A 13,072-nucleotide genomic window follows, 5' to 3' on the forward strand; every position below is an offset into this window, starting at 1 on the left:
CATCAATGATCAGGGAGAAATGCAATTTTTTAAACTGGTCTTTTGCTATGAAGTAGCAGCAGCAAAAACAAGCACTTCTTTAGCTTACTTTTTATGAATATTCATTTTTCAAAAAATAAAAAATCCTTAAGGCTATCAGGATGAAGTTCTGGAGTGGAACACACCTTCTGCAAAACCCTATAACCATGCATCCCTAGACACACATGCATGGGTACTCAGTTGCTTCAGTCGTGTCCAAGTCTTTGCAATCCTATGGACTATAGCCTGCCAGGCTCCTCTGTCCGTGGCATTCCTCAGGCAAGAAAACTGAAGTGGGTTGTCATGCCCTCCTCCAGGGGATCTTCCTGACTAAGCAATCAAACCCACAACTCCTGCATCTCCTGCATTACAGGAAGATGCTTTACCGCTGAGCCACAAGGGAAGCCTCCCCCTGACACAAAGATGGAAGTTTAGCTCAGTCTGATTCCTGGAGTTTACTCTCCACAGATTTGTATCAGGCAACTTCATCAGTCCAAAGTCCGTACAAATAATCTCCCTGATGCAGATTTAAGTAATAATATCAGGCTCAGATTCTCTTGGTTTCACATATCCTTCCTTTCTTCTTCATTTTCCAACTCCGTTGTCAAAAATGGCCTCAAAACTATGCTAGGAAGGAATTCTGAAAAATATTGACACATTAAACAGAAAGCAAAAAATAAGTTTAGATGATGCTGGGTTGAAAATAAATAGAAAGTTGCTATCCACACATTTAAAAAAACATATAGGACGAGAACATACATGAGAAATATTTGGAATTGAGGTCACATTAGAAGATTCATGCAACATTGAAGAAAGACGTTTGCTAAATTTGGATTTTTAATTGTTTAATTAATACACAATATTCACAAAACTATACTGCACTTATTTTAAGTAAACTAATTAATAAGATTTGACATGTATACGCGTTTGTGAAACTATTATTCCAATCAAGATAATGAACAATGCATCACCCAAAAAAGTTTCCTCACATCTCTTTATAATCTCCCCTCAATCCTCTCCCCAACTCCTACTCCAATTTTCAAGCAGCACTTCCGTCATGAATTAGTTTGCATATTTTATATGATATAAATGGAATCATATGTACTCTTTTGTCTAACTTCTTTCGCTCAGCATAATTAAGATTCTTTCATGGTTGTAGTTATCAATGGCTCATTCCTTTGTATTGATGAAAAGTCTTCCATTACATAGATATAAAATGATTTGTTAATCTATTCACCTGTTAACAAACATTTCTGTTAGCTCTAGTTTGAGGCTGCTACGAAGTTGCTTTGAGCTATTGTATGCCACATTTTTAATAGACATATGCTTTCATTTTTCTCTTGGGTGAATATCTGAGAGTGGAATTCCTGGAGCATATGGTAGGTGTTTATTTGACTTTAACTTTCTTATTTTTTCTAATAGTTTTTTTTTTATAGATTCACTTGGATTTTATACTCAGATAATTATGCTGTCTGTAACTAAAGATAGGTTCACTTCTTCATTTCCAAACAGTCTGTTTTTTTTCTTTCTTTTGCCTTTTTACACTGGCTGGAATCCATAGTAAAACACTAAATACAAAAGGTGAGAGCCAACATTCTTTCCCTAGTGCTGAAATTAGGGGGGATCATTCGTTCTTTCACCATCAAGTATGGTGTTTGCTGTAATTTTTGTAGAGGTTTTTTATTAAGTTAAGGAAATTCCTTAGGTCCTAATTTGCTGAAAGTTTAAAAAAGAAATAGATGCTGATTTTTTTCAAATGCTTTTTCTGCATCTATTAAGGTTATTCTCATTATTTAATCAACTGCTACTTGTCAGCCCCTGTAACTACACTATTGATAACTTGCCACAATAAAATGTCAAAGAATATATCACTCTCCCATTTTATATAATAAAACAAAGCTCACAAGTGTCTAGAAAGTTCATGGCAGAACTAATAATTTTGAATAGAAATCTCTCTGATAGCAAAACCTGATTCCCTGTTTTTTATAATATAGATTATTTTCAGGGGCTTCTCTGGTGCCTCAGTGGTAAAGAACCCACCTGCAATGCTGAAGCTGCAGGTTGGATCCCTGAGTTGGGAAGATCCCCCGGAGGAGGAAATGGCAACTCACTCTGGTTTTCTTGCCAGGATAATCCCATGGACAGAGGAGCCGGGCAGGCTACAGTCCACAGGGTCACAAAGAGCTGGACATGACTGAAGCAAAAAAGCACACACGCACACAATGCAGTCTGTTAACAACTTTCTTCTTTATTTCTGCACATTGAACCAATAAAAAGTGACTAAATAATCACAGATTTGACCCTTTCACCAAAAGAGGACTGCAACACATTAGAAAGAATATCCAAAAATATCCAAGTTCCTTTCAGATCAGTTGTTAGGCACCTGAGGAGTAATGCACTATAGCAAAGATGACAGATTTTTCTGGGTTTAGGTGAACCACCAGAGTCCCAAAACTTCATTCACAGCTCCTGATCACTCGCTTTCTCTAGTCCTTGAAACTGGCTTGTGATAAAGTGGTCTAGAGGATAGCTGTTCAAATTAACTAGGATAAATATTTCTCTAAGATTTAAAAATAGAAGTGCCATATGATTCAAGAATTCCATTTCTAATTATATCAAAAATTGAAATTTTGGTATATACCCAAAATACTGAGATATTTATATATCTATGTTTCCATCAAAAGGTAGAAGCAACCCAAATATCAACAAATGAATAGATAGACGAAGTATGGTCTATACTTACACTAGAATATTATTCAACCTTAAAAAGGAAAGAAATTCTAAAACATGCTACAACATAGATGAAACCTGAGTACATCATGATGAATGAAATAAGACACAAAATGACCTGTATTGCATGATTCCACTTATACAGGATGTCTAAAGTAGTCAAACTCAGAGAGAGCAGAATAGTAGTGGTCAGGAGCTGGAGGGACAGGGGAATGGGGAGTTACTCTTTAATGAGTACAAATTTTCAGCTTTTCAACATGAAAAGAGTTATAGAGATGAATAATGTTGCTATTTAATAATGATGTAAATGTATTTAAAATCACTGTATTATACACTTAAAATTATTAATATGGTAAAAAAAAATGTCTGTTAGGATGGTAAGATTTTTGAGTTAAACAAATTTAAGACTTTTTAAAATTAATTTTTACTGGAGTATAGTTGATTTACAAAGTCAGTTTCCGATGTACAGCAAAGTGAATCAGTTGTACATATACAGCATATCCACTCTTTTTAGAATTATATTCCCATGTAGGTCATTACAAAACATTGAGTAGAGTTCCCTGTGCTCTATAGTAGGTTTCTTATTAGTTATCTATCTATATTATATGTATAGTAGTGTGTATATGACAACCCCAACCTCCTAATTTATCCCTCCCCTACTTCCCCCTTGGTAACCATAAATTTGTTTCCTATTTCTGTGACTTTACTTCTGTTTTGGAAATAGGTTCATTTGTATCATTTTTTAAGATTCCACATGTAAGTATTATAAATATTATATGATGTTTGTCTTTGTTTGACTTCAATCAGTATGACAATCTCTAGGTCCATCCATGTTGCTGCAAATGGCATTATTTCATTGTTCTTTATGCCTGAGTAATGTTGCATTGTATATATGTACCACATCTTCTTTATCCATTCTTTCCATAGACATATAGGTTGCTTCCACGTCCTTGGTATTGTAAATAGTGCTGAAGTGAACATTAGGGTACATGTATTTTTTCAAATTATAGTTTTCTCCAGATTTATGCCCAAAGTGGAATTGCTGTGTCATATGGTAGCACTTTTTTTAGTTTTTTAAGGAACTTCCATACTCTTCTCCATAGTGACTATACCAATTTACATTTCCAACAACAGTGTAGGAAGGTTCCCTTTTCTCCACACCTTCTCCAGCATTTATTGTTTGTAGATTCTTTGATGATGGCCATTCTGATCGTGTGAGTGAAAGTGAAAGTCACTCAGTCGTGTCTGACTCTTTTTGACCCCAGGGACTATACAGTCCACGGAATTCTCCAGGCCAGAATACTGGAGTGGGTAGCCTTTCCCTTCTCCAGGGGATCTTCCCAACCCAGGGATCAAACCCAGGTTTCCCACATTGCAAGCAGATTTTTTACCAACTGAGCCACCAGGGAAGCCCAAAGATCAGTGTAAAGTGATATCTCATTGTAGTTTTTATTTGCATTTCTCTAATAATTAGTGGCATTGAGCATCTTTTCATGTGCCTTTTGGTCACCTGTACATGTTCTTTGGAGAAATGTCTATTGGATCTTCCCCTCATTTTTAATTTGAGTTGCTTCGGTTTTTTTTTATATGGATCTGCATGAGCTGTTTGTATATTTTGGAGACTAATCCCTTGTCAATTCTGTTGCAGATATTTTCTCTCATGCTGTGGATTTTCTTTCTGTTTTGTTTATGATTTCCTTTGCTATACAAAAGCTTTTAAGTTTAATTAGGTTCCATTTGTTTATTTTTGTTTTTATTTTCATTACTCTAGGAGGTAGACCAAGAAAAGATTCTATTGTGATTTATGTCAAAGAGTGTTCTGCCTATATTATCCTCTAAGAGTTTTATAGTATCCGGTCTTTTATTTAGGCCTTTAATCCATTTTCAGTTTATTTTTGTGTATGATATTAGAGAGTGTTCTGATTTCATTCTTTTACATGTAGCTGTCCAGTTTTTCCAGCCTCACTTATTGTAAAGAAGATTTCTACTCTACACAGTTGCTTTCCAAATACAAATATAAGAGGCAGCTACTATACAAGATTGCTTAGCAACCACCCAGTACCATTCAACTTTTAAAACACTGAGAAAAATGGGATTCGAGGTAGAAGGAAGTGGGATTCTGTAACAGTGATTGAAAGAGAGGGCCTAGAGGGGTGCAAAATCAGCCACATGATGGCAAAAATGCTTTTGGAGGCGTGTGCAGTGAAAGGCAAGACCAGAGACAGAACATAATTCATACAGTACTTCGCAAAATATCCTTCTAAGAGCCACTAATTTTTGATCTTTTTGTGGGTAAGACTGAAGAGAGGCAGGAAAAACTTATATTATGAAAATTGAGCCATTCAGTGATAGAGGTGTTAATAAGAAGCAACGAGTATTAGCACAAAGTAGGCACCTTAGAATGTAAATAAGGGTACTATTAACTCAGCTAACAAAACTAAAATGAATGAATTTATTAAGTGGTGTGAAACAACATGATATTCAAAAGAAGGAAAATCACACAGAGATTTCATGACAAAACAACTCCTGTAATATAACATATAGTCAATTAATATTTAATGAATTGCTAGGAAAATTAAATAGTCTTGTTTGGGCTTCAGAGACAAAGCAGAACAGGCCTCTGACCTTGCTTCTAACCTGCCTGGACACTACCCTGACTGTGAGTTGACTGTGAGTAACTGCCTGCTGTGAGTGCAAGACTTCCAGCACCATGGATAAGATGGGGAAGGAATCTTGAGATTGTTGAGCTCCTAGAGGGACCCCCTAGCCTTAGCAACACTGCAAGTTTTATATGACTAAACAAACAGTATTAATATGAAACCAGAGCTGCAATTTGGTCACAGATTGATGATGATATCAGTTTGCAACTGTCCTGGGATTGTAAATGGGAGCCCTGAACTGCAGTCTTTGAAATCTCACCCACGGAGAGGACTCTTCATAATTGGGACTCCAGATGGGCTGTGACCAGTGCTGAAAACTCTCAAGTCTGGATGTTGACCTCCATCCAAGTCTGGATGTTGGTCAAAACCCAATCTGGTGATGTATCATGGATAATTCTCCAATGAACATCTATATTATTTATTTTTATATAACAAATGGCTTCTTTTTATATAACAAATGGCTTATTTTATTTGTTAACAAATGTTAACAAATCCTTTGAACCTGAGACAAAAGTGAAAACTTTTGGTAAAACATGAATAAATTGAAATGAAAATCCAACAATTCACACATATTTTTACTGATTTGTAATTCAGACATTTCTGAATTCCCTTAGTCAATTTTTCTAACTCATACTAATCACTACATGGCAAGGATTTTATGTGGCTAATTTTTGTCCTCAATACGTAATTTTACATTTTTAATAAATAAATAATTTAAACCTAAACTTCAGGGATAAGGATTTTTTTATGAATGATAGCTCTGAATATGGCCTCTGAACCTAGAGAACTATTTTCTTAGAATGAGTATCTTCTCTCTAACCCTATGCCTGTGCAACCCTAATCACTTCCTGTCTGTGCTGGCACCTCCCTGCCATGGTCCCCACAGCAGGTGGAGAGGGCCCTGGGTTTTGGTGCAGGTCCCTCCTACACACGTCTCACTGTGGGCTCTCTCAGTGCACAGAAATACACTGCAGAGTCCTCCAGCTGTGAGGCTGAGATGACAAGTGTGACAGATTGTCTTGCTTTCTGGAAGTTCAATGAGTAGCGACCTTCTGTGGCATTTTGCTGGTTAGAAGAATCCTGACGAATAAGGAGAATCATCCCCCCACTGCTGGGCTGCTTGTACCAGAATAAACTATAACGTGAATCACTGGTGTCATACTTGCAGTCCAGGGTCACAGCTTCCTTCTCCTGCCCTAATACTTGTGGTTGGTCTTGAGTTACCTTCTGGGCAATAATGGATCCTAAAGAAAGAAAATAGAATCAGAACTTTAGGAATAAGTGGTATGGAATAAAGAAATCCTATTTTAGACCCCACTTCTTCCCAGGGTTCCCATAAGACTGCCTGTTCTGCCAGTCCTTAGGTCACAGAGGAGGCACAGTTCCACTGGGACCATCCTTACCTAAACACAGTGAAGCCACGACCACTTTCAGAAGACTGGAGAGAAGCATGTTTCAGCTCTTCCACTAGATGGAAAATATCTTCTTCTTCAATGTCAAGGCCTTGCAAGGTGAGCCTGACAGGGTGAGGGAAGAGTTGCTGGGCATGTGCTGCTGCTGCCCCACAACAGGAAACACGGGTTTCCTGGAGTAGCAGGTTGCTGTGGCTCATGTCAACTTCTCTATGGAACAGGTGAATGTCTCACTGACCCCAAATTTCCTTTTGCATTAACCAGCTCTTCAGTTCAGTTCAGTTAGTCACTCAGTCGTGTCTGACTCTGTGACCCCATGAATCGCAGCATACCAGGCCTCCCTGTGCATCACCAACTCCCGGAGTCCACCCAAACCCATTTTCAGTTGATACCAATTACATGTGAAAATAAACACAAGTCAAATTTGATATTGAAAGGAAGAGTGATAATTTGATGAACTACTGTGTTCAGCTGTTGCATCTATGATGGAACTTGTTTTAAGATACTGCATGTAATGGATTATGGAAACAACATAAGATGTAATGATCATTTATCCTCATACCTACATATGCTTTCTTTCACTTAAGATAGAAATAAATTGCTTTATGAAAAGAAGAAAAATCTGTTTGTGTTAATTACTGCAGCTTTCTCAACCTACATATCAATATAGCAATCACTATAATTCTTCACCACAACATCTGTTCAGTTATCTAACTTGGGACCTAATAGTAGGAGAAAAGATAATCTCCCTTTGCAGAAGGCTAGGATGAATCTCACAGACATGGAGTCCTGTCACAGTGGTCCCTTTCTCTTCTGACAGCCCAGGTCTGTTCAGAGAGGGCAAATAGATGCTAGATTTTGGTCATCGGGTTATCAAACCTTTGAATTTATATTGTTCCCATCAATTCAATTGGAACCCTCCCAGTCAGGTCTGACTCTTTGCGACCCCAGACCTGCCAGGCTCCTCTGTCCATGGCATTTTCCAGGCAAGAATACTGGAGTGGGTAGCCATTCCCTTCTCCAGTGGATCTTTCCAACCCCAGGATTGAACCCAAGTCTCCAGCAATGTAGGCACCATCTGAGCCACCAGGGAAGCCCCCAAAAGCCACAAAAAGCCTCTATATTCTGTGCACCTAGTTCTAAGGGAATATACCACAAGAGACCTCCATAAGACAGTTGATCATAAATAAGACCACTACTGATCATAATATTTGTGTAAGAATGTAAAAGGAAAAGCCATGCCTAAGAATATTACTAAACAACACGGTGTCAACTACAAACTTGCCAAGAGTATTTGCCAGCCACTGACCAACAGTGAGGGCATCTGTCTTCTGCCTCTGCAGAGACTGAACCCTGTGCTGCTGCAGCTGTTGACCTTCAATGCCCACTGAGGGGAGTGTAGGGTGGAGACTGAGGCATTCTGTGCTCCAGGGAAACTGGTGAAACAGGTCTTTACATGGTTAGATATTTTCAGGAACTGATTTCATGATCCCAATCCTTGCATCTCTTCATATCTAGAAAAGCACTAAATCCCTTCACGGTGACGTCAGCTCCTTGTGACTAGCAGAAAATCTTTTGTAAAGTAAGCACTTGATTGTACTGAATTCCCCCTTCACCAAAATCTTATATATTGACTTTCCCCCACTACCTCTTGGAGCAGTCTCTCAGAGCTATCTGAGCTTTGGTCTCCCCAGCTGCAGTCCTCATTTTGCCCCAAGTAAAACTTAGCTCTCAACTCTTACCTTGTGCACCTTTTTAGTCGACAATGGCAAACAGCAGAGAGCTGTTACCTACAGTAGCCTACCCCTTGAAGTTGAACAGAACTTACCTTCTTATCTCAAAGTAATTACAGCCTTAGCTAAACTGGTTGAAGTGTTTTCAGATCCTGCCCTGGAATCTCCATTAAATCTGATAGTACCACACATAGCACAAATTGTTCTCCAACCTAAAACCCCCAACCTTTTTCTACCAATCAGTTGACTAATATAAAATATTAATTTCCCCTCAGATTATTCAACTTTGTTACCCTTCTCAGTGAAAGGTTCTTCTGATAGCACCTCTGCTATTCAAAATACCTTCATGTCCTGAACAGATTTTTTTAACACTCTCATACCAAATGTGAATTAATGTGTGTTAAAATAATCTTATCTTAAATATTGAAAAGAAACAATACCAGGCTGTCTATGTAATAACTATTCTAAACTCCTTTTTAAACCAATCATTAGCAAAAACAAAATTAATGAAGTAGCTGAACTTGTGGATCTATCTTGGATACATTAAATTGCAAAAAGTATACTTACAGTGGTAGTTATAGATTTTTAAAACAGTTCATATATCATGTATGCCTGTTAAAGTGAAAGTGAAAGTCACTCATCATGTCTGATTCTTTGTGACCCCATGGACTATACAGCCCATGGAATTCTCCAGGCCACAATACTGGAGTGGGTAGCCTTTCCCTTCTCCAGGGGATCTTCTCAACCCAGCAATTGAACCCAGCTCTCCCACATTGCAGGTGGATTCTTCACCAGCTGAGCCACAAGCAAAGCCCAAGAATACTGCAGTGGGTAGCCTACCCTTTCTCCAGCAGATCTTCCCAACCCAGGAATTGAACCAGGGTCTCCTGCATTGCAGGAGTCACCCTTTCTTATTTCTTTAACAAACATCTACTGATAATCAACTATGTGAATGGTGAATGCTCAATTCAACATATAATAGTAATTGAAATACACTATAAGCCTATTGTAACAATAATTCTTTAAAAAGGTAAGCTGAATATTCACAATATTATGTGATTGCAGAATTATCAATATCATATTTATTGGATATCACACATTTCCCTATAATTGGCATGCAATATATAATCAGAAAAATAATAAATGCTGTTTTCAAAACACAATATTAAAAAAAAACCCATTCATAATAAGGATTGTGAATTGATACCAAGAGGTTATTTATAGAAAAGGAGTGTGAGTGGCAAATGTAAAGGCAATCTTACATTTCAAAACAAAACAATGCTAACTCCCTTCAAGAATTCAGTAAGCAGCAATTATCCATAAAATGTGTCATACTTTCTGGATCATCTTGAACCTAACCTTCTGATTCTATGCTTGTCTAACACATCAGTTTCCACTTGCAGACATACAATATGACAAATGCTACTTTGAAGGCTGCACCAAGGGAAGGGGGCTGCCCAGTCACAAGTATGAATACAGGTAGAGGGGGCCTGGGAAGCACTGTGTCCTTGCTGCACAGAAGTAGACAGCTGAGTCTCCAGGTTGGATGGTTGCGATGTGCAGGGAGAGATGTTTGGTGTTCTTATTCAATAAAACACTCAGTCTCTGGTCTTTTTTTTCACCCATATTTGAATGAATAGCTATAAGGAGTTGGGGACCTTTTCCAGGTTCTTGCTTATACCAAGGGAAGTAGTCTGAAGCTGTGTCTGTATAAGTGCAGGTGATAACAGAGCTGTTTCCTTCCAGGACACTCAGGGTAGAAGGACGCTGCTCCACCTCATTTCCAAGGCTGACACTTATGGAGAAAGTAGAAGTCAGAAGAAGAAGGGTTGTCAGATTATTAAGTTCCACAATTTACTTTCCCTTTTCTACAATAACTAAAGAAACCTGAATAAAGTCAGTCTCAGTGTCTAACGAATATCTACTAATACACTCTGTTTCCCTTAAACCCTCAACTCACAGTCCAGCTGCAGCCATAGGAACGTGATCAAAACTCCAATGGGTGTCTTCATTGTTTTTCCCATTTAGGATCAATTGTGGACCTCCAGTCTCCAACCAGGAGACCTGCTTCTATTACCAAGTGATCCCTTCTTTTCTCAAGTGGTTTCTTTCATTGTCTACCCAGCCATTAAGAAAAAGGCTCTGCTTCTGCCCAAAGCCTATGCATTCAGAACCCACTCGCATGAACCCTCCACATGTTCTGATCAGCAGAGGTGCACCACCATCTGGTGGTCACATCTCTAACTACTGAACTCTGGTTAAATGTCCTTTCATGGCTGTGCCTACGAGGGACATGCATAAAAACAGCAAAGGTCAAACAAATTATGTCTCAGATTGAAGTAATCTCAATTCAGTTCAGTTCAGTTACTCAGCCATGTCCGACTCTTTGTCACCCCATGAACCGCAGCATGCCAGGACTCCCTGTCCATCACCAACTGCCGGAGTCCACTCAAACCCATGTCCATCAAGTCGGTGATATCATCCAACCATCTCATCCTCTGTCATCCCCTTCTCCTCCTGCCCTCAATCTTTCCCAGCATCAGGGTCTTTTCAAATGAGTCAGCTCTTCAAATCAGGTGGCCAAAGTATTGGAGTTTCAGCTTCAACCTCAGTCTTTCCAATGAACACCCAGGACTGATCTCCTTTAGGATGGACTGGTTGGATCTCCTTGCAGTCCAAGGGACTCTCAAGAGTCTTCTCCAACACCACAGTTCAAAAGGATACCAGGACTCAAAAATCTGAACACAGACTTTAAAAACATTACATTTAATTCCCTTTTCACTTTGAAGGAACACACACGTGCAGTTAACCAAAAAAAAATGAGTCATCTCTTTCTATTTGTTGATCATCATATATTTTTCCAAGCATGTTCCATCACAGAAATTTATATGTAGCTTACATTTTATCTGTCAGGTGCACTAGATTGTTTTAACAGGACACTGAATATTGGCATCTACATCAGTTTTGACAATGGCTCCATATTAGAGCTTTGTATCCATGAGAGATTTCTGGGAAGAAGAAGGGAAAAAAAAAAAAAAGTGAAATGACAGTCCTGAAGGATCTGATCTTCAGAGGAAAAAATGCTGAATTATGAATCTGGAAACCCAAAGAGGTAACAAGGGTACTTGGACGGTGTAGTACTGTGGAGGGCTGGGGCTGAGGCAGCTGCAGTTTGGGTACAGGCTGCAGGCTGCCTGGGAGCACTGTGCCTCCACCACACAGAGGTAGGTGGCTGCGTCTTCCAGCTGGGAGGCTGTGATGTGTAGGGTACTATACCGCTCCTTAGAATTCACTGTGGAACTCATCCTTTCATTCTTCTTCATCCCTGAAGCTATGAAAAACAGCCTGGTGAGGCTGCCTCCGGGATTCTGCTGGAACCACTGCACACTGTCCACTGTGTCAGAAAAATTGCACCTCAGAGTAGAGCTGGCTCCCTCCTGCAGGCTCAAGACTGAAGGACTCTGCTCCACCTTTACTCCCCTCACCCCTGCTTGGAAAGAGAGAGAAGCAAACACGAATGATGTCATGGATGGGGTTTCCAGACCAGGAAAGTATCTCAGGAAACACCTGAGGATGCAGGACCATCTAGGAGCTCCAGGTCAGCTTGCCTCCCCTCCCTCCCACTGACAGCTATGGACACTCCCCAGTTCCCTATCTGGGATGACCCCAACTCACAGCAAATCTGGACCCACAGAAACCCCAGCAGGGCTCCCCATTTTCTCTTCATGATCCCTTGCCCAGTTACTGAGGTGCCTTCGCCCCTACTCTGAAGAATATAGAGTCTTGGGGCCAGAGAAATTTTGTTATTACTGTCAGTATGTTCCACCAGAATCACTGAGCACCAATCACATCTGAGGTGAGTCAACTCACTTAACAGGAAACTCCACCCACCGTGGCCTAGTGAGACTGCAGTAAGGTCAGCAATTTCTCCAAAATTGAGGTTTGGGGGGACAGAGCAGAGAGGTAAAAGAAATATTTCCGATATGTGAAATCGTAAAGAATTTTTTTTTTTTCTTAAAAGACTATATGTAAGAGAAGATTGTGGGATAGTGTGTGAGGAAAGGTAGATGGTATTTCTAGAAGAATTGTGCCAGGATGGATTACGCAGAACCTTGAGGAATTATAGGGAAGGATGACCCATTTTTCAAATTGCGTAGTTTGGCAGAGACTTTGATAATTTGGTTATGTGAAAATTCTGATCAAGGAAAACTATCTGATACATGCATTGTTTATTGCAGAAGTAAATACAATTTCTTGAAATCATTTAGAAACCAAGATATATAGTTGGCCTCTGCACAGAAATGATCCCAATAAGAATTTGGTTGTTGAAAAACAGGACATGTGTATAATGTTCACTCTGCCTTAATTTGCACCTCTCCCTTCCTACTGTCCAACTCTTGGATGCCCTGTTGACCCACAGCTAATTCTGATCTGGCCACACTTTTTTGCTCAAATTCAATATTGTCTTTCTCCTTTCCTTCTATTTTTTTTTCCTTATTTTTTCCTCTTTCTATTCTTG

General features: G+C 39.2%; 2 gene segments (V, D, J or C); both read right to left on the reverse strand.

Moving 5' to 3' along the window:
- Nucleotides 1-6,303: 6,303 nt before the first annotated feature.
- On the reverse strand, nucleotides 6,304-7,166 carry LOC133255327 (T cell receptor alpha variable 14/delta variable 4-like). The segment is given in 2 exon segments: nucleotides 6,304-6,652; nucleotides 6,812-7,166. Coding segments are annotated over 2 exon segments (369 nt in total).
- A 4,135-nt stretch (nucleotides 7,167-11,301) lies between these two features.
- On the reverse strand, nucleotides 11,302-12,488 carry LOC133255326 (T cell receptor alpha variable 22-like). The segment is given in 2 exon segments: nucleotides 11,302-12,040; nucleotides 12,229-12,488. Coding segments are annotated over 2 exon segments (471 nt in total).
- Nucleotides 12,489-13,072: the final 584 nt, after the last annotated feature.

Source organism: Bos javanicus, chromosome 10 (genome assembly GCF_032452875.1).
Source record: "Bos javanicus breed banteng chromosome 10, ARS-OSU_banteng_1.0, whole genome shotgun sequence".
Taxonomy (NCBI): domain Eukaryota; kingdom Metazoa; phylum Chordata; class Mammalia; order Artiodactyla; family Bovidae; genus Bos; species Bos javanicus.